Below are 27,787 nucleotides of genomic sequence, written 5' to 3'. Positions count from 1 at the left end.
TTTGATAACCAGGACAAGGTGGCTGAGGGCACACAGTGTGTTGTGAATGTATTGTAACATTTTTAATATTGTATAACTGCCTTTATTTTGCTGGACCCCAGGAAGAGTAGCTGCTCTCTTGGCAGGAACTAATGGGGATCCATAATAAACCCCAGGTAGAGTAGCTGTTGCCTATATTTGTCTCTCTTTACTCTCGGATTCGAAAATGCTAATTAGCATCAAAGTAGATGACATGGAAGACTTCAAATCCCTGCAAGCTCATCATGTATACCTGTTAGTTCATAACCCATAATTTATACCTATTAGTTCATAATCCATAATTTATACCTGTTAGTTCATAACCCATCATGTATACCTGTTAGTTCATAACCCATCATTTATACCTGTTAGTTCATAACCCATCATTTATACCTGTCACGTTCTGACCTCTATTTCCGTTGTTTTGTATTTATTTAGTATGGTCAGGGCGTGAGTTGGGTGGGCAGTCTATGTTTGTTTTTCTATGTTTGGGGCATTTCTATGTTTTCGGCCTAGTATGGTTCTCAATCAGAGGCAGGTGTCATTAGTTGTCTTTGATTGAGAATCATACTTAGGTAGCCTGGGTTTCACTGTGTGTTTGTGGGTGATTGTTCCTGTCACTGTGTTTGTTGTCACAGGATAGGCTGTATAGATTTTCACGGTCCGTTTGTTGTTTTGTAGATTTGAGTTATTTCATGTATCATTCAGTTTTCCATTAAAGAACATGAATAACCACCACGCTGCTTTTTGGTCCGCTTCTCCTCCTACAGACGAACGTCGTTACAGAATCACCCACCCACCAATGACCAAGCGGCGTGGTAAACAGAGGCAGCAGCAACAGCAGCAGCAGGAGAAGCGACTGGTGCAGCAGGAGCAACAGCAGCAGCAGCAAAAGCAGCAGCAGCAAAAGCAGCAGCAGGAGGAGCAACAGCAGCAGCAGCAAAATCAGCAGTGGGAGAGGCTGCACTACTTGGAGAGATGGACTTGGGAGGAGATTCTAGACGGGAAAGGACCCTGGGCAGAGCCAGGAGAATATTGCCGCCCCAAGGCCGAGCTGGAGGCAGCAAAAGCAGAGAGGCGGCATTATGAGGAACTAGCACGGCAGAGCGGATGGAGGCCCGAGAGTCAGCCCCAAAAATTTCTTGGGGGGGGGGGGGGGGGCACAGGGGGAGTGTGGCAGAGTCAGGAGTCAGACCTGAGCCAACTCCCCCCGTTTATCGTGAGGAGAGTTCAGAACCAGAGCTGGTGTTGGAGGTGAGCGAAGCAGAGACTGTGAAGGAGTTAATGGGGAAATTGGAGGAGAGTGATATGAGGGACTTGCTGGTTTGGTGCATGAGGCACGACATTCGCCCGACGGAGCGTGTCAGGGATTTAATGGCACCGGGGTCAGCTCTCCATACTCATCCTGAGGTGCGTGCGAGGGGTCTGGTGAAGACTGTCAGGCCTCCTGTGCATCTCCCTAGCCTTGCACGTCCTGTGCCATCTCAGCACTACAGTGCTCCTAGCAGTGCTAACTGTGGCGGGCGTGGTGCTGGTCAGGCACCGTGTTATGCAGTTGTTCGCACGGTGTCCCCAGTACGCGTGCTTAGCCCAGTGCGCTACATCCCAGCTCCCCACATCTGCCGGGCTAGGGTGAAGATCCAGCCAGGGCGGTTGGTGCCAGCCCTGCTCTCAAGATCTCCAGTACGCCTTCACGGCCCGGTCTATCCGTCACCACCTCCACGCACCAGCCCTCCGGTGGCAGCCCCCCGTACCAGGCTGTCTCTCCGGCCCATCCTTACAGGGGCTCCCTCCTCTCCAGCGCTGTCGGAGTCTCCCGCCTCTCCGGCGCTGCCGGAGCCTTCCTCCTCTCCAGCGCTGTCAGAGTCTCCGGCCTCTCCGGCGCTACCAGGGCCTTCCTCTTCTCCGGCGCTGCCGGAGTCTCCCGCCTGTTCGGCGCTACGAGAGCTACTCAGTCCAGCGCTGCCGGAGCTTCCCGTCTGCCCAGCGCCAGCTGAGCTTCCCGTCTGCCCAGCGCCAGCTGAGCCTCCCGTCTGCCCAGCGCCGCCAGCGCCGCCCGTCTGCCCAGCGCCGCCAGCGCCGCCCGTCTGCCCAACGCCGCCAGCGCCGCCCGTCTGCCCAGCGCCGCCAGCGCCGCCCGTCTGCCCAGCGCCGCCAGCGCCGCCCGTCTGCCCAGCGCCGCCAGCGCCGCCCGTCTGCCCAGCGCCGCCCGTCTGCCCAGCGCCGCCCGTCTGCCCAGCACCGCCAGTGCCGCCCGTCTGCCAGGAGCCGCCAGTGCCGCCCGTCTGCCAGGAGCCGCCAGTGCCGCCCGTCTGCCAGGGGCCGCCAGTGCCGCCAGTCAGCCAGGGGCCGCCAGTGCCGCCAGTCAGCCAGGTGCCGCCAGTCAGCCAGGTGCCGCCAGTCAGCCAGGGGCCGCCAGTGCCGCCAGTCAGCCAGGGGCCGCCAGTGCCGCCAGTCAGCCAGGGGCCGCCAGTGCCGCCAGTAAGCCAGGGGCCGCCAGTAAGCCAGGGGCCGCCAGTAAGCCAGGGGCCGCCAGTCAGCCAGGGGCCTCCCGAGCAGCCGCCCCTCTGTCCCGAGCAGCCGCCCCTCTGTCCCGAGCAGCCGCCCCTCTGTCCCGAGCAGCCGCCCCTCTGCCCCGAGCTGCTATCGTCCCTCTGTCCCGAGCAGTTGTCCCTCTGTCCCGAGCTGCTGCTTCACCTCTGTCTCGAGCTGCCCCTCTGTCCCAAGCAGCCCCTCGGTCCAGTGGGGTCATTGAGAGGGGTGGTCATGGTGAGAAAGCCACGGAGGCGGACAATAAGGCGGACTAAGACAATGGTGAAGTGGGGTCCGCGTCCCGCGCCAGAGCCGCCACCGCGGACAGACGCCCACCCAGACCCTCCCCTATAGGTCAAGGTTTTGCGGCCGGAGTCCGCACCTTTGGGGGGGGGGGTACTGTCACGTTCTGACCTCTATTTCCGTTGTTTTGTATTTATTTAGTATGGTCAGGGCGTGAGTTGGGTGGGCAGTCTATGTTTGTTTTTCTATGTTTGGGGCATTTCTATGTTTTCGGCCTAGTATGGTTCTCAATCAGAGGCAGGTGTCATTAGTTGTCTCTGATTGAGAATCATACTTAGGTAGCCTGGGTTTCACTGTTTGTGGGTGATTGTTCCTGTCACTGTGTTTGTTGTCACAGGATAGGCTGTATAGGTTTTCACGTTCCGTTTGTTGTTTTGTAGATTTGAGTTATTTCATGTATCGTTCAGTTTTCCATTAAAGAACATGAATAACCACCACGCTGCTTTTTGGTCCGCTTCTCCTCCTACAGACGAACGTCGTTACAATACCTGTTAGTTCATAACCCATCATTTATACCTGTCAGTTCATAACCCATCATGTATACCTGTTAGTTCATAACCCATCATTTATACCTGTTAGTTCATAACCCATCATTTATACCTGTTAGTTCATAACCCATCATTTATACCTATTAGTTCATAATCCATCATTTATACCTGTTAGTTCATAACCCATCATTTATACCTGTTAGTTCATAACCCATCATTTATACCTGTCAGCTCATAACCCATCATTTATACCTTTTGCTTGAAAGGGGTGGTTCATGCAGGCTGGCACGCTGTCTGACCTTACTTGACAGGAACTAATGGGGATCCATAATAAACCCCAGGAAGAGTAGCTGTTGCCTTGGCAGGAACTAATGGGGATCCATAATTAATATAAATAAGTGTATCAACATAGTTGTGTCTCTTTACTCTGCAAGCTCCTGCATGTCATCTATAGCCGACACCTTTCACGGAACAGTTCACATACAGTGCCTTGCGAAAGTATTCGGCCCCCTTGAACTTTGCGACCTTTTGCCACATTTCAGGCTTCAAATATAAAGATATAAAACTGTATTTTTTTGTGAAGAATCAACAACAAGTGGGACACAATCATGAAGTGGAACGACATTTATTGGATATTTCAAACTTTTTTAACAAATCAAAAACTGAAAAATTGGGCGTGCAAAATTATTCAGCCCCTTTACTTTCAGTGCAGCAAACTCTCTCCAGAAGTTCAGTGAGGATCTCTGAATGATCCAATGTTGACCTAAATGACTAATGATGATAAATACAATCCACCTGTGTGTAATCAAGTCTCCGTATAAATGCACCTGCACTGTGATAGTCTCAGAGGTCCGTTAAAAGCGCAGAGAGCATCATGAAGAACAAGGAACACACCAGGCAGGTCCGAGATACTGTTGTGAAGAAGTTTAAAGCCGGATTTGGATACAAAAATATTTCCCAAGCTTTAAACATCCCAAGGAGCACTGTGCAAGCGATAATATTGAAATGGAAGGAGTATCAGACCACTGCAAATCTACCAAGACCTGGCCGTCCCTCTAAACTTTCAGCTCATACAAGGAGAAGACTGATCAGAGATGCAGCCAAGAAGCCCATGATCACTCTGGATGAACTGCAGAGATCTACAGCTGAGGTGGGAGACTCTGTCCATAGGACAACAATCATTCGTATATTGCACAAATCTGGCCTTTATGGAAGAGTGGCAAGAAGAAAGCCATTTCTTAAAGATATCCATAAAAAGTGTCGTTTAAAGTTTGCCACAAGCCACCTGGGAGACACACCAAACATGTGGAAGAAGGTGCTCTGGTCAGATGAAACCAAAATGGAACTTTTTGGCAACAATGGAAAACGTTATGTTTGGCGTAAAAGCAACACAGCTCATCACCCTGACCACACCATCCCCACTGTCAAACATGGTGGTGGCAGCATCATAGTTTGGGCCTGCTTTTCTTCAGCAGGGACAGGGAAGATGGTTAAAATTGATGGGAAGATGGATGGAACCAAATACAGGACCATTCTGGAAGAAAACCTGATGGATTCTGCAAAATACCTGAGACTGGGACGGAGATTTGTCTTCCAACAAGACAATGATCCAAAACATAAAGCAAAACCTACAATGGAATGGTTCAAAAATAAACACATCCAGGTGTTAGAATGGCCTGAATCCAATCGAGAATCTGTGGAAAGAACTGAAAATTGTTTGTTCAAATGCTCTCCATCCAACCTCACTGAGCTCGAGCTGTTTTGCAAGGAGGAATGGGAAAAAATGTCAGTCTCTCGATGTGCAAAACTCATAGAGACATACTCCAAGCGACTTACAGCTGTAATCGCAGCAAAAGGTGGCGCTACAAAGTATTAACTTAAGGGGGCTGAATAATTTTGCACGCCCAATTTTTCAGTTTTTGATTTGTTAAAAAAGTTTTAAATATCCAATAAATGTCGTTCCACTTCATGATTGTGTCCCACTTGTTGTTGATTCTTCACAAAAAAATACAGTTTTATATCTTTATGTTTGAAGCCTGAAATGTGGCAAAAGGTCGCAAGGTTCAAGGGGGCCGAATACTTTCGCAAGGCACTGTAATTGTCCATTGAAATACATTTTTCCAATTGAATCATTGCTACAAAAAGGCCTGATTGGTGGAGTGCTGCAGAGATGGTTGTCCTTCTGGAAGGTTCTCCCATCTCCACAGAGGAAATCTGAGGCTCTGTCAGAGTGAACATTGGGTTCTTGGTCACCTCCCTGACCATGGCCCTTCTCCCCTGATTTTTGTTCGGCTGGGCGGCCAGCTCTAGGAAGAGTCTTGGTGGTTCCAAACTTCTTCCATTGAGGAATGATGGAGGCCACTGTGTTCTTGGGGACCTTCAATGCTGCAGACATTTTTTTGGTACCTTTCTCCAGATCTGTGCCTCGACACAATCCTGTCTCAGAGCTCTACGGAAAATTAATTAGACCACATGGATTGGTTTTGCTCTGACATGCACTGTGAACTGTGGGACCTTATATAGACAGATGTGTGCCTTTCCAAATCATGTCCCATCAATTGAATTTACCACAAGTGGACTCCAATCAAGTTGTAGAAACATCTCAATAGATGATCAATGGAATCAGGATGCATCTGAGCTCAATTTCGAATCTCATAGCAAAGGGTCTGAATGGCTAAGTAAATATTTTTGCAAAAAAAAATCTCACTCATTAAACACGAATCAATCAACACATGCTTCTCTTTGAACGACGTATATATAATAATATAATAATCAACTTTTATGAAATATATTCAAAATATAATTTTGGTTCCTCCACTGCGTTGCCCACTCCAGTCAGCAGATGGCGATGTGCGTCTTTTAGGTTCAGGCGATGCTGCCAGTGTGACGTATAATCTAGTGGACGGGATGCTCCTTCAACAACAACAACAACAGTCAGACACCTCGGTAGCTTTCAGGCAAACATAGCTACAACATTCACGTTCTTTAAACTGTTATGGTGTATATTAGTCGATGTGTATTAAACACACTTCTGTCGTATGTACTTGTTGGCCCATTCAATTATATATTTACGTTGATTGTCGGCTAGCTTGGTTTGCTAAATTAGCTTAGAACTGGTGTAAATCCGTTACTGTGAAATTTCCCAGGTCCTAACTATACTGAACAAAAATATAAACGCAACATGCAACAATTTAAAAGATTTTACTGAGTTACAGTTCATAGAAGTCAATTGAAATAAATAAATGAGGCCCTAATCTATGGATTTCACGACTGGGCAGGTGGCTGCCATAGGCCCACCCACCCAAGACTTAGAAGACATTTGTCAAAGTTTGTAAAAACATTTAAACATTCACTTCATTGACTGTATGACTTTGACGTTCACACAGGAGAGAGACGGGACTATCATGGATCCTCTGGGGAGCCTCAACATAATTATGAGCTGACGAGGCAGAGAAGAGTCTTTCCACATCAGGACACCTCAAGAAACACCATCAGAGACCCACAGGAAAGAAACCTCACTGCTGCTCTGACTGTGGGAAACGTTTCAAATCTTCATCAGAACTTAAAAAACACCAGCGAGTACACACGAGTGAAGCCTTATAGCTGTAATTAATGTGGGAAGAGTTTTACTCATTCGTAAGTAATCTGAAAACACACCAGAGAACACACACAAGAGAGAAAAGCCTTACAACTGTGATCAGTGTGGCAAGAGTTTTACTCAGTCAAGCAACCTGGTACCACACCAGAGACCACACACAGGAGAGCAGCCATATAGCTGTGATCAGTGTGGCAAGAGTTTTACTCAGTCAAGCAACCTGGCATCACACCAGAGAACACACACAGGGGAGCAGCCATATAGCTGTGAGCAATGTAGGAAAAGCTTTTCTCGGATAGAACACCTTAATAACTTGTTGCGTCGAGCAAACCCGTACCCGGGAGCGTAATCATAGCCTCCAGGTCATTACCATAACGCAACGTTAACTATTCATGAAAATTGCAAATGAAATGAAAGAAATATATTCACTCACAAGCTTAGCCTTTTGTTAACAATACTGTCATCTCAGATTTTCAAAATATGCTTTTCAACCATAGCTATACAAGCATTTGTGTAAGTATTGATAGCCTAGCATAGCATTAAGCCTAGCATTCAGCAGGCAACATTTTCACAAAAACAAGAAAAGCATTCAAACAAAATAATTTACCTTTGAAGAACTTCGGATGTTTTCAATGAGGAGACTCTCAGTTAGATAGCAAATGTTCATTTTTTCCAAAAATATTATTTGTGTAGGAGAAATCGCTCCGTTTTGTTCATCACGTTTGACTAAGAAAAAAATCTGAAAATGCAGTCTCTACAACTCCGAACTTTTTTCCATATTAACTCCATAATATCGACAGAAACATGGCAAACGTTGTTTAGAATCAACCCTCAAGGTGTTTTTCACATATCTATTCGATGATAAATCATTAGTGGCAGTTGTGTTTCTCCTCGGAAGCAAATGGAAAAATACACGCAGCTGGAGATTACGCAATAATTGCGACGGAGGACACCAAGCGACCATGTAGTGTAAAATGGTCAATCTTCCAATGATATGCCTACAAATACGTCACAATGCTGTCGACACTATGGGGAAACGACAGAAAGTCTAAGCTCATTCGTGACCCATACACAGTCATATAAGGACTCATTGGAACACAGCGCCTTCAAAATCTGGGGCACTTCCTGTTTGAAATGTCATCTTGGTTTCGCCTGTAGCATCAGTTCTGGGGCACTCACAGACAATATCTTTGCAGTTTTGGAAACGTCAGAGTGTTTTCTTTCCAAAGCTGTCAATTATATGCATAGTCGAGCATCTTTTCGTGACAAAATATCTTGTTTAAAACGGGAACGTTTTTTTATCCAAAAATTAAAAGAGCGCCCCCTATATCCTTTAAAGGACACCAGAGAACACACACAGGAGAGAAATCGTATAGCAGTAATCAGTGTGAGAAGAGTTTTACTCAGTCAAACAGCCTGAATAGACACCAGAGAACACACACAATAGAAATCTTATAGCTGTAATCAGTGTTGGAAGTTGGACCTGGGTAGTAAAACACAGAATGTGGAATCATCTCCAACACCAGAACGCTATACATCAAATCACATTTAATTTGTCACATACACTTGTTTAGCAGATGTTATTGCGGGTGTAGCGAAATGTTTGTGTTTTTAGCTCCAACAGTCCAGTAATATCTAACAAGTAATATCTAACAATACACACAATCTAAAGGAAGGGAATTAAGAATATATAAATAGTTGGACGAATGATGTCAGAGCGGGATAGAGATAAGATACAGTAGAATAGGATAGAATACAGTATATACATATGAGATGAGTAATGCCAGATATGTAAACATGCAGGAATTAAGGAAAGATGAAGGAAAGATAATGAAGGTCAGTGACGTTGTTGCAAATGGTGGGGAATAACCAATCACGATGAGGGATTGCCAGCTGTGAACGCTTTAGCATGCTGGAGACAACCATGGTAAATGTGAATGCAGGGTACATCAAGTGTTCCAATGGTGTCGTGGTAATTTCCTATATTACTAAATAAGGAGAGTTACAAATCACACACCAGTCAGAGTTATACTTAAACTTCATATTTTAATAATATCAGCTTCACCATAGCCCTGTGACTCTCAGATCAATTCAGTGTCTATAAATTAATTCTTTGAGAGTGTCAAAATAATGGCAACTGAGATTTTTTATAGCAAAGATCCACCCCCTAGTTGACATGACAAACCACAGATAATAGTAACTTCACAAAGAAAGACTTTTACTTGAGAGAGGAGTATCCCATAGCCAGACAGCATTAGCTATAAATTATCGTTCAGTTTGGTCTCCTAAACGAGGTTCTAATCTCGTTCTTGGCACCACATAGTACCAAAACATTACCTCATCCAATGGCATATATAAATTGTCAATTCTAGAGACTCCCATCTCAAATACACCCCCTCCTGGACAAACTCCCGGAGAGTAGTGAGCCTCTAGGATATATATACAAGATCAAGATAAGGGCAACATCAGAGGGGACATACAATGGTTCCAGACACTGCCATACTCCTCCCCCCAATGGGAAAAGTAGGGAGTGACTGGTGTACAGACATTGTGGAGCCCTTCACATGGTTTAACAGATACCCTCACATATGAAGACAATCCTGACCTCTCCCCTCTCTGGGGAGAGTGCATTTTCCCACATAAGCATATTATGAAAGTAGATAAAACATCTTATTTATCAATGTTACCCAACTAATTCTGATTCAGCTACGACAATGGTAAAACGTTTGATTTAATTACATCAAGTGTTCCAATGGTAAATTGTTTGATTTAATTACATCAAGTGTTCCAATGGTAAAACGTTTGAGTTAATTTTGTCCTGACACTGTCACTTTGCCTGCTGTTTATTGCCCCCGTTTTTTCTTGAATGAGTGTTTCACAATATTCCTAAACAAAAAAAAAATCTCAATCTTCTATTGTGTTATTGACTGAACATTTGTTGATGTGTAGCTCTGTGTTGCTTGTTTATGTGTAACTCTGTGTTGTTGTTTTTGTCGCACTGCTTTGCTTTATCTTGGCCAGGTGGCAGTTGTAAATGAGAACTTGTTCTCAACTGGCCTACCTGGTTAAATAAAAAAATATAAAAAATATAAAATAATTAAAAGAAATGTAGGATCAGTATAGACCTAGTCTATTCATTATATACATCTACATTATGTATTGTTACACCATGTAGGATCAGTATAGACCTAGTCTATTCATTATATACATCTACATGATGTATTGTTACACCATGTAGGAGCAGTATAGACCTAGTCTGTTCATTATATACGTGATGTATTGTTACACCATGTAGGACCAATATGGACCTAGTCTGTTCATTATATACATCTACATGATGTATTGTTACACCATGCAGGAGCAGTATAGACCTAGTCATCATGTAATACGATGAATATGATGTATTGTTACACCATGTAGGAGCAGTATAAACCGACAGTAGCTGGCTACTTATTTAAATGTACTTTGACTGAATGAAACTGCCTTAAATGTGCTGTAGTAAACCATTTTTGTTTGCACTAATCAATCAACACATTACTGTCTTTGTATGTCTCAATATAATAGTATTATTTAATTAAATCCATTTTAAAGAATCTCTGTCTGAAAATAAAATATGATCCTCAACTGCGTTTCTCACTCCAGTCAGCAGACGGCGATGTGCGTCTTTCAGGCGATGCTGCTAGCGTGACGTATTATCTAGTGGACGGTTCTTCATAAACAGCTAGTCAACCTCGGTACCTTGCTAGCCAACATAGCGGAAAGATTCAAGCTATTTTATGCTTTCGGTATATATTAGCTACTGTGTTTTAGACACCTCTGTCGTATCTACTTGTTAACCTTACGTTATTTTTTCTAAGTCAGCTAGAGTAGCTGGCTGGTTAAGTTAGCACAAGCCTAGTCGCTAATGATAGCTAGCTAGCTAGCTAATATCCCCGACCATGAGCTCACTAAACTTCTCCCCTCCTGTTAAAGAAGAGGTCTGCTGGACGGAGAAAGAAGCTCTGGGGCTGAACATTGTCGTGAAAGAGGAGAAGGAAGAGGAAGATGTCACAGTAAAACAAGAAGTAGAGGGTGAGGCTGTCACAGTGAAAGATGAGGAAGACACGTTCAGAGTGAAAGAAGAGGATGACGATGTTACTGTGAAAGAAGAGAAATACGCATTCAGAGTGAAAGAGGAGATGGATGTAACTGTGAAAGAAGAGAAAAAGGAGGATGAAGTTTTTGAAGTAAAGAAGGAAGGGGAGATTACTGTCACATTGAAAGATGAAGAGGTGGAGATAGATCTGATAAACACCAGTAAGTACCGCCTTCAATTGGTTTTTAACTTTGGATATTCGGAGTTCGCTCGTCAATACATCAACGGAGGGCCCTAGGATGATGACTGATATGTCTAGAATCAGACGTTTTTGTTTTATTTTTTGTTTTCTCCGTTCCGTTTCCAAAACGTGACTAGACCCTTATTTGAGAAGGGTCTATCTCCTTACTGCAGACTGTGGGGCACGGCCTATAGTGATTTTCATGTAGTGATGATTTACTACACACCGTGCCCCCCAATAGTGCCATGCGAGAGTTGGGTTGGCTACACCGAAGATTATGGATATTTTTTACATTTATTTTACCTTTATTTAACTAGGCAAGTCAGTTAAGAACAAATTCTTATATTCAATGACGGCCTAGGAACAGTTGGTAACTGCCTGTTCAGGGGCAGAACGACATATTCGTACCTTGTCAGCTCGCAACCTTCCGGTTACTAGTCCAACGCTCTAACCACTAGGCTACCCTGACAAGGGGAGTCGTTGTCCACAAAGCGGCACTGCGGGTTGTCTAGCTCCCGCAGTGCCGGATTGGTGGATAGGTCTTATTATTGTAATCTGTATTTTATATTCTATGAGGGTTGTTGACGTCAACCGACTGTATTCAATGGAGAGAGATGCTATGCTACTAGCATGAATATGCATAGGGATCTGGAGACAACTCCTATAGTGTTATCAAAGTTGTCTGTATGTCTCGTGTCCACATAACTTAAGCATTACCAAACTTCTGGTGGATCAAGTAAATCTCACGTAACAAATAAGCCATTAATTTGGTTGTTTACCAAATTCGACACTTATTACATTAGGTTGATCATTGTTTCCACTTGGATACAACCTACTGTAACCTACTGGCATGACCTAGAGAGATACAACCTACTGTAACCTACTGGCATGACCTAGAGAGTTACAACCTACTGTAACCTACTGGCATGACCGAGAGAGATACAACCTACTGTAACCTACTGGCATGATCTAGAGAGATAAAACCTACTGTAGCCTACTGGCATGATCTAGAGAGATACAATCTACTGTAACCTACTGGCATGACCTAGAGAGTTACAACCTACTGTAGACTACTGGCATGACCTAGAGTTACAACCTACTGTAGCCTACTGGCATGACCGAGAGAGATACAACCTACTCTAACCTACTGGCATGACCTAGAGAGATAAAACCTACTGTAGACTACTGGCATGACCTAGAGAGTTACAACCTACTGTAGCCTACTGGCATGACCTGGATAGTTACAGCCTACTGGCATGACCTAGGGAGTTACAGCCTACTGTAGCCTACTGGCCTGACCTAGATAGTTACAACCTACTGGCATGAACTAGAAAGTTACATCCTACTGGCATGACCAAGAGAGTTACAACCTACAATAGCCTACTGGCATGCCCTAGAGAGATACAACCTACTATAGGCTACTGGCATGCCCTAGAGAGATACAACCTACTGTTGCCTACTGGCATGACCTACAGTGTTACAACCACTGGTATTCTAAAAAAAAAAATCACTTTTATGGGGTATTGTGATGTCATTACGAGGTATTGTCTGAAGATGGATGACACTGTAGCCTACTGTAGCCTACTGGCATGACCTGGATAGTTACAGCCTACTGGCATGACCTAGAGAGTTACAGCCTACTGGCATGACCTAGAGAGTTACAGCCTACTGTAGCCTACTGGCCTGACCTAGATAGTTACAACCTACTGGCATGAACTAGAGAGTTACAGCCTACTGGCATGACCAAGAGAGTTACAACCTACAATAGCCTACTGGCATGCCCTAGAGAGATACAACCTACTGTAACCTACTGGCATTACCTAGAGAGTTACAGCCTACTGCCTACTGGCATGACCTACCGTGTTACAACCACTGGTATTCAACAAAACAAAAATCACTTTTATGGGGTATTGTGATGTCATTACGAGGTATTGTCTGAAGATGGATGACATTTTTTTTTTTAAATATCAATTTTGTAATAAGGCTCTAACGTAACAAAATGTAGAAAAAGGGAAGGGGTCTGAATGCATGCATGTTGTATGTCCCAGATATATATATTTTTTTAAAGTGTTTTATTTCTACCAATTGATTGGTTTAAATGTTATGACGTGTATTTTTCCATATAGACACACTCCATGTGTTTAATCAAATCAACTGTATGTGTTTAATCAAATCAACTGTATGTGCGGAACTTGAACTGAACTGATGCTTCAAGCGTTTGATTAAATAAATAACACAAATGACTTGAGGAAGCCAGAGATCAATATAACCAGAAGAAAATAACAAATTCCCGACCTGCTGCTGGCCTTCCTAAATTCTGACGTTCTGCTGCTGAAGTTTCCGATAAAATTGGCAAACTTTTCCATTTATCTTACAATTTCTACCGATCTTCGTGCCAGTTATGAAAGAGTTACAACACCTGTTTGGCCCCGCCACTTCCTGGGTCGGTGAATTGAGGTATTAAATTTAAGGAAATCCGAGGCTCACGCTCATCCACCTGTGAAAGGTGGGGCTTCCAGAGAGGCGTGGATTTAATAGTATGTTGTACCTCATTTCCCTGCTTCAGGGAACAGTAGTTGTAGTCATAACGTGTGTGGATTTAATAGTATGTTGTGCCTCGTTTCCCTCCTTCAGGGAACAGTAGTTGTAGTCATAAAGTGTGGATTTATTAGTATGTTGTACCTGGTTTCCCTCCTTCAGGGAACATTAGTTGTAGTCATAACATTTCAGAGTTTGCTAAATCCAGTGGTTCTAACCGAGAGTCACTTAAAGTTGATTCACAACACCCAAAAGGATACGGTCATTAATGCGGTTCTTCAGTAATTACACATAATACTGTAGCTGTTTAGTTTGTTACATGTTCAGCTATCATCAGCTGATCTGTAATCATTTTCTGCGTGCCAGTCAAATGACAAACATCACGACATGCAACAACAACCAAAGTGCTTCTTCATTCATTACATAGTAAAGCAAGTTATGCCGTGCTCCACGTTGGATCCAATATCTCAAACAAATTGATGTTTATAATGTGTTATTATCTGCTTGATTTACTGTAGGGTTTCGTTAGTCTATTTGCACACAGAGATACTTAGCTCATAATGTGTAGAGAACTGTTCCTTGATGGATAGGCTATTGTACAACACACAGAGCTATTTTCCTTTATTCAGGACATTTAGAATGACAACACATTACAGAGTAGCCTAGTGGGATTATTCACAAAATTATCTGGTGATCAGGTTATGAAATGTCATGACAAAGACATTTTAGTTTCCATGTTTCACCTGAAATATAAATTGATATATAGTCTGTTGTTAGGGGAAGTTGTGGTGGGCAAAGCTAGCCAAATTGCATTTTAAGTGTTTTTTTTTTTAAAGTATAAAGCAGTTGATTTGCAACAGTAACACAAACATTATATTAAGCATGACATTTAAACGAGCCTTGCAATTATAATCCAAAAGTAATGTGAAATGCACTCATAAGCAACCTGTAAATGGAGGCTATTTTTGCTGTCAGCCTATGAGAACTCCCATGAGTTTTCCCCCATGGTGGTGAATTAGTGAATAGACACAGAGCTTAAGCGAGTTTCCTTGGGTAGCACTCCTGATATTGCACTGTAATATTCAGAATACATTGTGAAAAACTAAAATCTAAGCTCACCATTTTTGCTCCAGGCAGATATACTACATCCATAACTAGTGGTTTCCTCGTTAGCAGGGAGGAGTTTCTACAACCAGATTGCGTGTGCATCGCCCTCGTCCCGCAATTTTAGCAAACACAGAAAGTAGCCTATATTGGAGACCAAAGGTTATCTCAACAACTTATTTCTAATCTACAATCATCGATGTTACTACTAATGTGAGAACAAGACAAAATATGACTATTGTTGCAAGCTTGACTGTCTTAATTGTACAATTTAAGACGACAATTGTTGTGCAACTTCACGGGTATGTTCTGGGCATCACCTTTTACCTCAAATAAACAGTGGATTTCTGCTGTTGTGGGCCTTTAACCGTCTGTCTGACTTTGTCGTACACACAGGAGAGAGACGGGACTACTGTGGATCCTCTGGGGAGCCTCAACATCATGATGCTCAAGAGGGAGAGAAGAGTCTCTCCAGATCAGAACACCTCAAGAAACACCAGCAGAGACCCACAGGGAAGAAATCTCACTGCTGCTCTGACTGTGGGAAAAGATTCAACAGTTCATCAGACCTTAAAATACATCAAAGAATTCACACTGGCGAGAAACCTTACAGCTGTGATCAATGTGGGAATAGTTTTACTCAGCTAGGCAGCCTGATAGTACACCAGCGGGGACACACAGGAGAGAAACCTTTTACCTGTGATCAATGTGGGAAGAGTTTTACTACATCTAGCTCTCGAACTACACACCAGAGAACACACACTGGAGAGAAACCTTATGGCTGTGATCAATGTGGGAAGAGTTTTACTCATCTAAACAGCATGATAGTACACCAGCGGGGACACACAGGAGAGAAACCTTTTACCTGTGATCAATGTGGGAAGAGTTTTACTACATCTAACTATCTAACTATACACCAGAGAACACACACAGGAGAGAAACCTTTTGGCTGTGATCACTGTGGGAAGAGTTTTATTCGGCTACAATCCCTGAAATCACACCAGAGAATACACACTGGAGAAAAACCTTTTGGCTGTGATCAATGTGGGAAGAGATACTATGATAAAAGATCTCTGATTAAACATCAGAAAATACATGAAGGAGTTGTTTCATGATAATGAAATAATGTCACAATATTGAATGTTTTAACATTGTAGGTCCAGTATTTGAATGAATGTTAGAATGTAGAACCCTAAACGTTTGCCCCCTGTTCAATTGATATTAGCCTCAGGGGAAAAATCCAGGCTCTGAATTGAAAGAGTACTTCTGAGATTTAACAGAAAGTGACTAACAAAAAAATAGTTGTGTTACTACACTTACCACGTTGGTGACCCACTTGAATCAAAATGCAACACTATAAAATATTTAGGTTTTCAATATTTCCCAAACGGTTTCTGCATATTGGTTGATTTGGACATGATAAAACTGTGTTTTTACATTGCGCTTTTCCCATTTAGCAAAATGTAATTGAAAAGACATTGAAAATAAGACTATGCCCGACATCCAATATATGTTCGGTTGAAAGTTGAAAACATGTATTTTCGGGTCGTTTTTTCAATGACTTGAAAACAACTTCATTTCAACTTACTTGCAGCCTATACACACGGACGCAGTATAATAAATGTGTAATCATTTTTATTAACAATCCTACTTCACTCCAGTATTTCTTTACAACATTCAAGTGCTAATTGTCTTTATTCCACTACTGAAGAAGCATGTCTCAAATCACCTCATATTTCAAAGATACATGTTTTATAATTCCACGCCTCACCATTAAGTGAATTATTGCCAATACATATTAACAAAGGGGTGTACATTTGGTTTTGATATCATAATTTTTTATGTAACCAACTGACAATTTTGGGGTACACTTATATTGATGTTGTTGCCCTGCTTTTAGAATATCAGGGATCATTCATAGATGTGCCAACCCAAATGTACTAGAGCATAACATTGGGGACTGGGGTCTCGATCCAACAACATGCCTATCTAGTGAACCCTGAAAAGAGAGAGAAGCTCTGCGGTGAGGTGGAAAGTTACTACGGATATCGCAGGAGTTTCCTCTTGAAATCAGACATGTCTGTGGTAAGGACAACTTGGTTTCTGATTGTCTCAAGGGTTGGCAGTCAAAAATATGTTTGTTTTGCATTTAATCAGTGTGTTACCATGGATCACAATTTATTTTGACACGTTTTTCCGTGTTGGAGATGAGTTTGATCTCTTATTCTTTTCCGTATTGAAACTGCATTGTTGGTTAGGGGCTCGTAAGTAAGCATTTCACTGTTGTATTCGGCGCATGTGACTAATACAATTTGATTTGAGTTTTGATTTTCCGTATTGGAGATGTTTTGTGCTTGTTCCAAGGGGATGAGAGTTCTAGAAGCTTGTGAGTTTTAGGATTCTATAGAAAGAAAAAGGAGAAAAGATACGATTGTATATTATTATTTAGAAATACGTATTTTTTCTCATTGACAGCCAGTAGACACCATGTTTATATTGGTGAAGGTGAAGCATTGTAGTTGATTATAATGTGAAATGGAAGTTGTTTTCTGTTGGTGGTGAGCAAACATGTCCAACAAAAATATAGGATATATTTGTTGTCTTAAGGGGGAAGGTGTTACAGGTTTTGGTTTTTCCATTTATGTTTTGAGGTTGGACTTTAGCTCGTTAGCACTTAGGCCGCACTGATTGGTGTCACCGTTAGTCAGTATGTGTTACACCTGTGCTGGCTTGTCCATCTTGTTAGTGGGAAGGTGTTTCACCTGAGCTGGTCCAGGTTCTATTTAAGAGTGTCTGGCCCAGTGCTCCAGTTGTCTTGATAGATGTGGAGAGTCAACACCTTTAGTTGCTCCACCTTTTTGGTTAAAGATGTTTTCATTTCAGGTTGAAGCTTCTTTCTGAAGAGAGCTTATTTTTTTAAATGAATCAATACAAGCAAACAAGATCGGTTCCGGGGATTGGTATGGCAAATACCTTACGATTTGCCTGGACTGAAAAGGAGATGGAGCCGTGGAGTAGAGAGACATTTGGAAGGACCATTTTGATGGGATGCCTCAGGATAGAGGTGAAGGAAGTGCTCTGCCTTCAAGGGAACCCGAATGAGAAGGCTTTCGATGTGACGTTTCACAAAGAAGAAAAACATGACGAAGTAATGAAGATGGCAAAGGAAGCGGAAAAAACGGGACCCCTGTGCCATTATGCGGTGACCAGCCTGGCGAAGAACAACTTCAGGGTGGTCACCGTAACCATGTACAATCCGCATGTGAAAGATGAAGAGGTGAGGGCCTTTCTGGGGAGGTACATGGACAATGTCTCCTCAGCGAGGTGCCTCAGGGACTCCCTGGGTTTCTGGAATGGGAGGAGAGGGTTCCAGGCGTTACTCAGGGAGTCCCCGAAGAGTGTGGATGGCTACCTCCATCCTCCGGCGATGTTCTCCCTGGGGCTGACAGGGGAACACTCTACTATGCACGTCAGCCCCCGTTCTGCAGGCGTTGTATGGCCTACGGCCATATCCTGGCCTCGTGCAGTGCCAAGAGGTGTCGATTTTGTGGGTCGGAAGAGCACGAGGCCAAGGAATGTGACGAGCCCAAGGCTTGCCACGGGTGTGGCTCAAGAGCACACCTGTGGCGTGATTGCCCGGCTCGTCACAGGTCATACGCGTCTGCAGCTGGGGGGGGAGCGGGGGATGGGGGGAGGAAAGAGAGGACGCATGCGGATTGTACGGATGGCACAGTGGAAAGGACGGAGAAGGATGAAGAAGGGAAGAAGGAAGAGGCGGAGAGAAGATGGAAAGAAGGAAAAAGGAGAGATTAAAAAGGTGGAAGAACGTGGAGGAGCAGAGAAGAGGGAGAAGGGGACAGTGGTACGAGAAGGAGTGGAAGAGGGAAGGGGGACAGAGGGAAGGGGGACAGTGACGGAGAAGGAGGGAGTGGAGGTGGGAGGGGATGGGGGGAAGGAGTGGGGGGACAGCCTGCCAGGCTTCCTCGAGGTCGAAATGAGGGATTTGGTGGAGGAGTTAGCGGGGATGGGACGTTGTGTCTCCCCGCTACCTCCTTCACCAAAGAAGAAGGGGATAAAGAGGGGGAGCTTGGCAGGAAGTGAGAGGGAGGGGGGTGTGGAGGGGGAGGGGGGGTTAAGAGAGTGGCGGGGGGGGGGGGGGTAATTTGTCCTCCCGGTTTGCCTCAGCCCCTTGCATTTTAGTGGATGACTCCAGTGAGGGGTCGGTGGGTTGTTTGCTAGAGGGATCCCAACTCCTGTTTGGGGAGATGGGGTCCCCTATATGCAGCCCCGAGGCAAACAGGGAGGGGGGTATGGTGGGTGGGGAGGGAGGACCCAACACACTGCCTGGATCATGGGTTGGGATGGAGGACGGGGGGGCGTCAGGAGAGGAGAGGACGTCCCCGCCGGTGGAGATGGACCAGGGGAGCATCGGGTGAGTCTCCTGGTTTTTCTTTGGTTTTTTTTTATTTTATTTGTTGTAAATAATTAAATGAATAGTTCTGTTTCTTTTTTTAGTCTAAATGTTAGGGGGTTAAGGGATCATTTTAAAAGGAGGGTGGTTTTTTGTTATTTAGAGGGTGTGGGGTTTGATTTCTGTTTTTTACAGGAGGTTCACCTGAGGGATGGTGGGGATGTGTGTAGATTTAAGAGGGAGTGGGATAAGGGGGAATCTTTTTGGGGCATAGGAGGGGTGCACTCAACAGGAGTAGGGATTTTGTGTGGGCATAGAGAGGTTAAAATAGAGAACACTTTTGTAATAATGCAGGGTAGAGTTTTGGGGATAGATGTTAAGTTTAGAGAAGCTAGATATAGGTTAATTGGGGTGTATGGGCCACAGGTGGCGGCAGACAGGAGGGAGATGGTGGACTGTCTGGCGCCCCTGTGTGTTACAAACAGGCACTTGGTGATAGGAGGAGACTTTAATATAGATTTAGGGGTAGGCGGTGATAGCAGTGCAGGTGCCATCTCTGGGCTAATGGCTTGCCATGGTCTGGTTGATGGTGGCCTGCACACTACTCCGGCAATGGTCGGTCCTACATGGCGCAACTCCAGGGGGGTTGCGCGGAGGCTCGACTACATTTTTGTATCCAGGTCTTTGGGTCAGTTGTCTGGGCGGCTGTTGCCTGTTTTCTTCACGGATCACGACGGGGTGTTCCTGCAGGTGGGGTCGCCAGTCTGCCTCTTCGGTAGGGGGTACTGGAAGTTAGATCGGGATATACTGGAGGAGCAGGCTTTCGTTGATGCATTTTTTTGTTTCTTTCGGAGGCTTGACGGCCTCCGGTCCATGTGCGAGGGGGTGTTAGAGTGGTGGGATTTAGTCAAGGGGAGGATAAGGGCTTTTATAATAGGATATTGTAGAAGGAAAAAAAGGGAGGAAAGGAGGGAGGTGGATCGTATCCAAAGGTTAATTGAACTCGAGTACGAGGCAGGCAACCTCGGCGGGTCGATTGACTGGGAGAGATTCGCAGCCCTAAAGGCGCAGCTCAGGGAGCTGCAGGAGCAGAAGGCTCGAGCTTTCCTGGAGCGTGCGCATAGTGGCTTTCTAGAACATAAGGATACTTGTTCCGCTATGTTCTTTAAGTCGGTTAGGGCCAGACAGAGTAGGAAGGTAATGCAGGGAGTTAGGGAAGAAAATGGTAGTATAGTAAGTAAACCAGAGGAAATGGTCAGGGTGACAACTGATCATTTCCAAGGTTTATTTAAGGAAAGGGAAATAGATGTAGAGCAGGGAAACGTGTTTTTAGAACACTTGTCCCGGCGGTTGCCAGAGGACATTAGAGACGTGATGGAGGCCCAGATCTCACTAGAAGAGGTTGAGAGCGCTCTTAGGAGGATGGGAAAAGGGAAGGTGCCTGGGATGGATGGGCTGCCGGCTTATTTTTACCTCAAGTTTTGGGGTATACTTGGACCAGTGGTTCTCAAAGTCTTGAAGGCCATCCTTGAGACGGGGGTCCCGGGGGGATCAATGGCTGTTGGTGTGCTGTCACTTCTTTATAAGAAGGGGGAAGCAACTGACCTTGGCAACTGGCGGCCATTGACCATGCTGTGCGTAGATTACAAGATTCTTGCAAAGGTTTTAGCAGACCGGTTGCGCACAGCCCTTCCCTACGTCGTCCACAAGGATCAGACGTGCGGGGTAGAGGGCCGCTCTATAAGATGGAACCTACAGTTGATCAGGGATTCCATCGCTTGGGTTGAAGATAGAGGGCTGCCTTTAATGGTAGCAGCGCTAGATCAGGCGAAAGCTTTTCATCGCGTGAATAGATATTTTCTATTCAGGGTGTTAGGTAGATTAGGATTTGGGGAGAAGTTTATAGGATGGATCCGTACTTTATATGTCGGAGCGGGGTGTCGAGTTAGTGTAAATAGTCACTTAGGTGACGTTTTTGACCTCTCGTCTGGGGTCAGGCAGGGATGCCCACTCTCGGCTCTCCTCTTCGTTCTGTACATGGAGCCTCTGGGGGCTGCCATTAGGGCAGACACAGGGGTGGAAGGCTTGTTGATCCCTGGAAGCGGTGGGCTGCGTGTTAAGATGACGCAGTACGCCGACGACACTTCCTTGCTGTTGTGCAAGGACTCGTGCCTGACAAGGTCCCTTGCCATCTTTGGGGATTTCACCCGAGCGTCGGGAGCGGTTCTGAACCATGCAAAGTCTTCCGTCAAGTTTTTCGGAAGATGGCGCGGTAGAACGGATGTGCCTTGGGGGTTATCTCTCTGTGAAGGGGCCCTGAGGATTCTCGGGGTTCATTTTGAGACCTCCGGCTCAGCGACGCTAAACTGGAACATGCGTATCGCAGTGGTATAGAGGAAGCTAGCAATGTGGAAGGCTAGGTATTTGTCTTTTATGGGCAAAGTCCTGGTCCTAAAGGTGGATGTGTTGCCGTCTCTTTTGTATGTGGCATACATCTATCCATTGCCGGCTTGTCTGAGGAGGCCTCTAGTGAGGCTTGTGTTTCAGTTTATGTGGAGTGGCAGGTGCGAGTGGGTCGCCAGGGCACGCATGATCTGTCCCATTGGGGAGGGAGGTAGGGGGGTACCACATTTCCCCCTCAAGCTGGACGCCATTTTTGTTTCTTTCTTGTTGACGGAGCTTGCTCGCCCGGTTATACACCCGTCCGGTTACCTCCTGCGCGTGTTCTTCTCGTATAAGGCGAGAAGCGTAATGGTGTGGTCTAATGCGGGTCCTCGGGCGGAACAGCTGCCGTGGCATTTTGGCCATGCGGCCAAGTGGCTGCGTGCGCACCCCGAGGTTGAAGTTGCCCGAGTAGGTTTAGACCACAGGCACCTGTACGAGGAGGTCAGGCAGGCAGGGAGTCTTGCGCCTGTAGCGGGCATCTCGTCAGTGGTCTGGGAGGGAGTGCAGGCGCGGGGCCTGGACAATAGGCTTGTAGGGAGAGCAAAGGGAATGGGTAGGGACAGGTTTCTGCTGTGGCTTCTCATGAGTCTCTTTAAAAAGGGACTGTGGGAAGCCAGGCAGAATTTAGTCAAGACAGGGAGAGATTGGGGGGTGGAAGGGATAGTGAGAAGGGTGGAAGGTGATTTGAGGGGGAAGATGAAGAGGGAGGAGAGGAAGTGGGGGAAGCATGCGGAGAGGTGGAAAGGGGGTTTAGGGCTGGGAGTGTTAGAGTGAGTTTGGTAAGGGGATAGATTAGGGAAGGGGAGATAGGGAAAGGGTTAGGTATTGGTTAGGTATGACGGGGAGGGACGATGCTCCCCTGAGGTTTGTTTTTGTTTGATGTTTTTGTAAATAGAATTAATTAAGAATGAATGAGAATTATGATTTTGTAATAGTATGAATGGTATTGATTGTAATAAATTATTTTAACCACCATTTTGGTTTGCTTCCTGTCTTAAAGTTTGGTGTGGGTTTTTCTTTTGCTTTTCCTGTTTCCATTGGGTTGCATCCATGTCTGAAATGTGCTGTATTAATAAACCTTGATTTGAACATATTGTAAGTCAAATGAACCCAATGACCGGCCAATCGACAGACTCTTGGTCCAAAAAGTATCAATCTCAATTTTCCAGCCTGCTGGAGTGGTGAACACCACCCCCGGCTATACCAGGGGCTTGAGGTGGTCTCCCACAGCTCTGCTTATGTCATGTTCTGTGGCCTTGCTGTTCCATTTCTTGACTGCCCCTGCAACACAGAAATAAACACATTTAGTCATATTATATAAAACACTCAAAGTAATGGATATGGAGTATCTACGGCCTCAGTTACACCTGGCACCTAAATGTGAATTCTGTCATCTGATCACTCCAAGCTGTATGAGGTTCAGATCTACCAGGATGGGCCTTTGACATAGTTTGGACGCAGTCAGGCCTCCAAATATGCATAAGCAATGTAAAGATGTGGGGGAAAAGTACATTATACACAAATGACCTTCATAATATCAAAGAACAAATGTGTGTGCCTGAGGGGAAATTAACTTTCATACAGCCAAAACGGGTGAGAAATTACACCAATATCAGTGGACAATTTGCACTAATGTAAATAAACATAGATGATGGAACATATTCCCTTTTGTTGACGTGATGAACCACCAAGGGGACATAAATATTTACCATCTGTGACCTCTCACCTCTCTGGCTGTAGAAGTGTTCTTCCTAACCAGTCCCTCAACAGCTCTCTGACTGAGCTCCACCCTCACTGGGTCTTCAGAGGAGAGGAAGGCTGAGGAGGGATGGAAGGATGAATGGATCAGTCAGTCAATGAAGTGTAGAGCTGCTGTCTGACCAAATCACTATTTTAGTAGTTCATTAAAGTAAATAAGGCTTTATGACTGCTGAGTACCAACTATCAATCACTTAGATTGTGTATTTTCAGGTAGAGATACATCCTTGGGACTTCCCTAGCCCATTGAAGTTGACATTTAAAATGGTTAAGGTAGGGGTTAAGGATGTGCCAAGAATCCCAGATAGCATTGACCATTGTGGATTTGTAACCAATGTGAAATGGCTAGCTAGTTAGCGGGGTGCGCGCTAACAGCGATGGTAACGATTTTTCGTAGGAGGCAGTTGATGTGTGCAGAGTCCCTGGTTCGGGCCATGGGCGAGGAGAGGGACGGAAGCTATACTGTTACACATTCTTCGGTCTCTTTTACGTAGCAGGTGTAAAAGAAACATAGACAAGACAAGTAGGCGCTCAGGTCATTATGGTCATTGTAGTTTAAAAAATAGCATGATTGTCAGCCCTAACAATACATTCTAGCAGCTCATCAGGCTCTGAAAAAGTCTTCATTGATGACGTGTTCCATCTATTCCAGGGGACAGCAGAGGAATTTAATCGATTCCACTCCTTCAATATAAGCAGTGAACATCTGAAATTCACCCTCACCTTTCATGTGCATGAAATAAGTTATCAGGACTTTTTGATAAAGAGGGAGGGGGGTGGCTTTATAGCACAGACCTACAGGGGGGGGGTTACGTGATGCAGCGAAGCTAGCCTGTTATGGCTGTGACCGAGAGCTCCCGATAAATCTTTAACCTGTTATGGCTGCAATCCTGATACCGGGATCGATATGACAACTACCAGTGAAAATAGAGGGCGCCAAATTCAAAGCACAGAAATCTCATAATTACAATTCCTAAAACATACATGTGTTTTATATAATTTTAAAGCTTTTCTCGTTGTTAATCCCACCAAAGTGTCCGTTTTCAAATAGGCTTTTCAGCGAAAGCACTACAAACGATTATGTTAGGTCTCCACCAAACCACAATAAGCACAGCCATTTTCCAGCAAAATATAGCATTCACAAAAAGCTGAAGATACAATTAATCATTATCCTTGAATTATCTTCATCAGATGACACTCATAGGAGTTACACAATACATGCATGTTTTGTTTGATAAAGTTAATATTTATATTTTTTAAAAATCTGAGTTTACATTGGCGCGTTAGATTCACTAGTTCCAAAAACATCAAGTGATTTTGCATAGCCACATCATTCAGCAGAAATACTCATCATAAATGTAGATGATAATACACACATGGAATTATAGATATACCTCTCCTTTAATGCAACCGCTGTGTCAGATAAAACATTTTAAAAAACTTTACGGAAAAATAAATGCATGCAATAATCTGAGACGGAGCTCAATTTAAAAACACCACAGCTGCAAAGATGGCGTCAACATAAACAATAAATTACATGATAAATATTCCCTTAACCTTTGATGATCTACATCAGAAAGCACTCCAGGAATCCCAGGTCCACAATAAATGTTTGTTATGTTCGAAAATGTCCGTTATGTCCAAATACCTTCTTTTGTTAGAGCATTTGGTATACATATCCAAACGCTAATTCTGGTCAGCGTTATATCGGACAAAAAGTGATATTACCGGTCGAAGAAACATTTCAAACTACGTACAGAATCAATCATTAGGATGTTTTTAACATAAAGCTTCAATAAAGTTCCAACCGGAGTATTCTTTCTTGTCTTCGTGAGCAATGGAACGCAAGTGAATACCATGAGGAAAAAGTGGGATCACAAAATGGCTGCTTGATGGACATCTGAAATATTCTGCTCTCATTCACTCCCACAAAAACATAGAAGCCTCATTATAATTTCTATTGATGGTTGACATCTAGTGGAACCCCTAGGCAGTGCAACATCATTCATATCTCAAGGGGATTTCATTGGGGACTCTGGTGAATACATACAAGCTCAGATTTCTGACCTCCTGTTTAGATTTCAACTCATGATTTTGCCTGCCAATATGAGTTCTATTATACTCACAGACATCATTCAAACAGTTTTAGAAACTTCAGAGTGTTTTCTATCCAATACTAATAATAATATGCAAATATCAGCAACTATCACTGAGGAGCAGGTCATTTGATATGGGCACCTTTCATCCAAGCTACTCAATACTGCCCCTGCAGCCATAAGAAGTTAACAAACTTATTCTAAAACTTGATAACTTCCCCCATACTGATTACTACACTGTAGCCAAGTGTGGGGATATGCCTAGGAGACAAAAACAACATACTGATTACTACACTGTAGCCAAGTGTATTGATATGTCTACAAGACAAAAACAACATACTGATTATTACACTGTAGTCAAGTTTGGTGATATGCCTACGAGACAAAAACAAGGCAAGGGAGGCACCGAAACAGACCCAGAAACGACAAAGAATGAACCTCTGACCATGGCCTCCTTGGAAACACAAGACCGCACCATGACATCTCAGGAAGAAGCTAGGCTAGCTCACATCCTCAAAGTGATCAAAGAAGGAAATGACTCCCTCACAACGCAATTTAACTTGAAAACGGCTGAGTTCAGCTGCTCCATCTCAGCACAGTTGGCTGAAATCAAAAACTCCATCTCAGGTTTACAACGACTATCAACATGCTAGGATCACGAATGAAAGAAGCTGAAGAGCGCATCAGCACTGCTGAATGGGGACAGAACTAAAGAAACTGTGCAAAAACAGCGAATACCTAATGAATAAGGTCGACCATTTGGAAAACTACAGTAGGCGAAGCAACATTAGAATGATCGTCCTCCGCGAGGGCTGCGAGGGGATGCACCCCATTGATTTATCTGCTGCCATTATCCCCTCCCTACTTGGCAAAGAAAATTTAGCTGAACCTCTGGTTATCGAACGGGCACACAGGTCACTTGGCCCTCGCCCATCCCCTGATCAGAACACACATCCCTTCCTCATTCGGTTCCTGAGGTACCAGGACAGAGAGAAAGTTCTTAGAACCGCGGCCAAACATTTCAAGGAGAAAGGAGTGATCCGACACAATGGGGAGGCAAATACATTTTTTCCAGGCATGAATCCTGGGATTGTTAAATGTAGGAAGGATTTTGACCAGGTGAAAAAATTACTTCAAAGTACTTGCCCTTTGAGCTGCTTCAACCTCTGACGATGAGAATCATCCATGAAGGACAGAGAAGATTCTTCAAAACGCCCAAAGAACTCACAACTTTTCTCTGCAGACTGCAGGCGACAGGCTCGGGACACGGTTGATTGGCAAGAGGTTAATTTCACTGCTAACTGGGCTGTGTCCCACTACCCTGCCTTATTACTGCTAGCTGGGCTGTGTCCCACTAGCCTGCCTTATTACTTTCAAAACTAGTAGGACTGCTTCGCTGGATTATACTACAGCTGAGATCTCAATGCCCATGTAAACACAGTTTACTGACAGATCAATGAGGTTAGATTCCAATACCCATGTAAACATAGCTTACTGACAGATCAATGAGGTCAGATCCCAATACCCATGTAGACATAGCTTGCTGACAGATCAATGAGGTTTAGATCCCATGTAACCTTAGCTTACTGACAGATCAATGAGGTCAGATCCCAATACTCATGTAAACACAGTTTACTGACAGATCAATGAGGTTAAATCCCAATACCCATGTAAACATAGCTTACTGACAGATTAATGAGGTGTCATGACGTTGGCCTTTTTCCTCTCTCTACCCTACTGATGTGACATTTGAAAATCCTTTGGTTAACATAGAGATTCTGGGAACATCAGAAGGTGGGGGGAAATTAACTATATTCTGGTAATCCGACCAATTGAACATATGAGGTGGTACTTAATGAATATGATGTCAGTTCGGTTGTCATCTGAGACATTCTCATCAATGATAGGATGACATAAAATCTACAGTGGAAAGTCTGCACATTGTAGTTATCGGATTCACGTGGAATTGTTGTTCAATTTAAATGTTTGAATATAAAATTATTGGTGAAAAGATTAAATGTAATTTTAGCTTCCAAATGAGAGATTTGGGTTTTCATAAGGTTAGGGCTCTGCTCAATCAGTGGCCCGCCCCTGTGAAGAGACATGGGTTATAAAACTTTTCAAACACACCCTTCTCCCTCCACGATAAAAAGCCTTGACGAAAATGTAACCTCCTGTTCCGA

General features: G+C 44.3%; 1 protein-coding gene across 1 annotated transcript; it reads left to right on the top strand.

Annotated features, from left to right (window-relative positions):
• The first annotated feature begins 10,601 nt into the window (after positions 1-10,601).
• LOC110521976 (zinc finger protein 239) lies at positions 10,602-17,551 on the top strand. The gene is made up of 2 exons (XM_021599997.2): positions 10,602-11,232; positions 15,291-17,551. Exons 1-2 carry the CDS (start codon positions 10,875-10,877, stop codon positions 16,007-16,009), a joined length of 1,077 nt encoding a protein of 358 aa, XP_021455672.1. The 5' UTR covers positions 10,602-10,874; the 3' UTR covers positions 16,010-17,551.
• The last annotated feature ends 10,236 nt before the right edge of the window (positions 17,552-27,787 follow it).

The sequence above is a fragment of the Oncorhynchus mykiss genome, chromosome 4 (genome assembly GCF_013265735.2).
Source record: "Oncorhynchus mykiss isolate Arlee chromosome 4, USDA_OmykA_1.1, whole genome shotgun sequence".
Taxonomy (NCBI): Eukaryota; Metazoa; Chordata; class Actinopteri; order Salmoniformes; family Salmonidae; genus Oncorhynchus; species Oncorhynchus mykiss.
This window is presented reverse-complemented; position numbering and strand designations above follow the sequence as displayed.

Excerpts from the sequence above, each read along its gene's own strand:
- LOC110521976 (XM_021599997.2), top strand. The coding sequence starts at position 10,875 with ATGAGCTCACTAAACTTCTCCCCTCCTGTTAAAGAAGAGGTCTGCTGG. Across the intron at positions 11,233-15,290 it reads GATAGATCTGATAAACACCA|GAGAGAGACGGGACTACTGT; the intron begins GTAAGTACCGCC and ends TCGTACACACAG.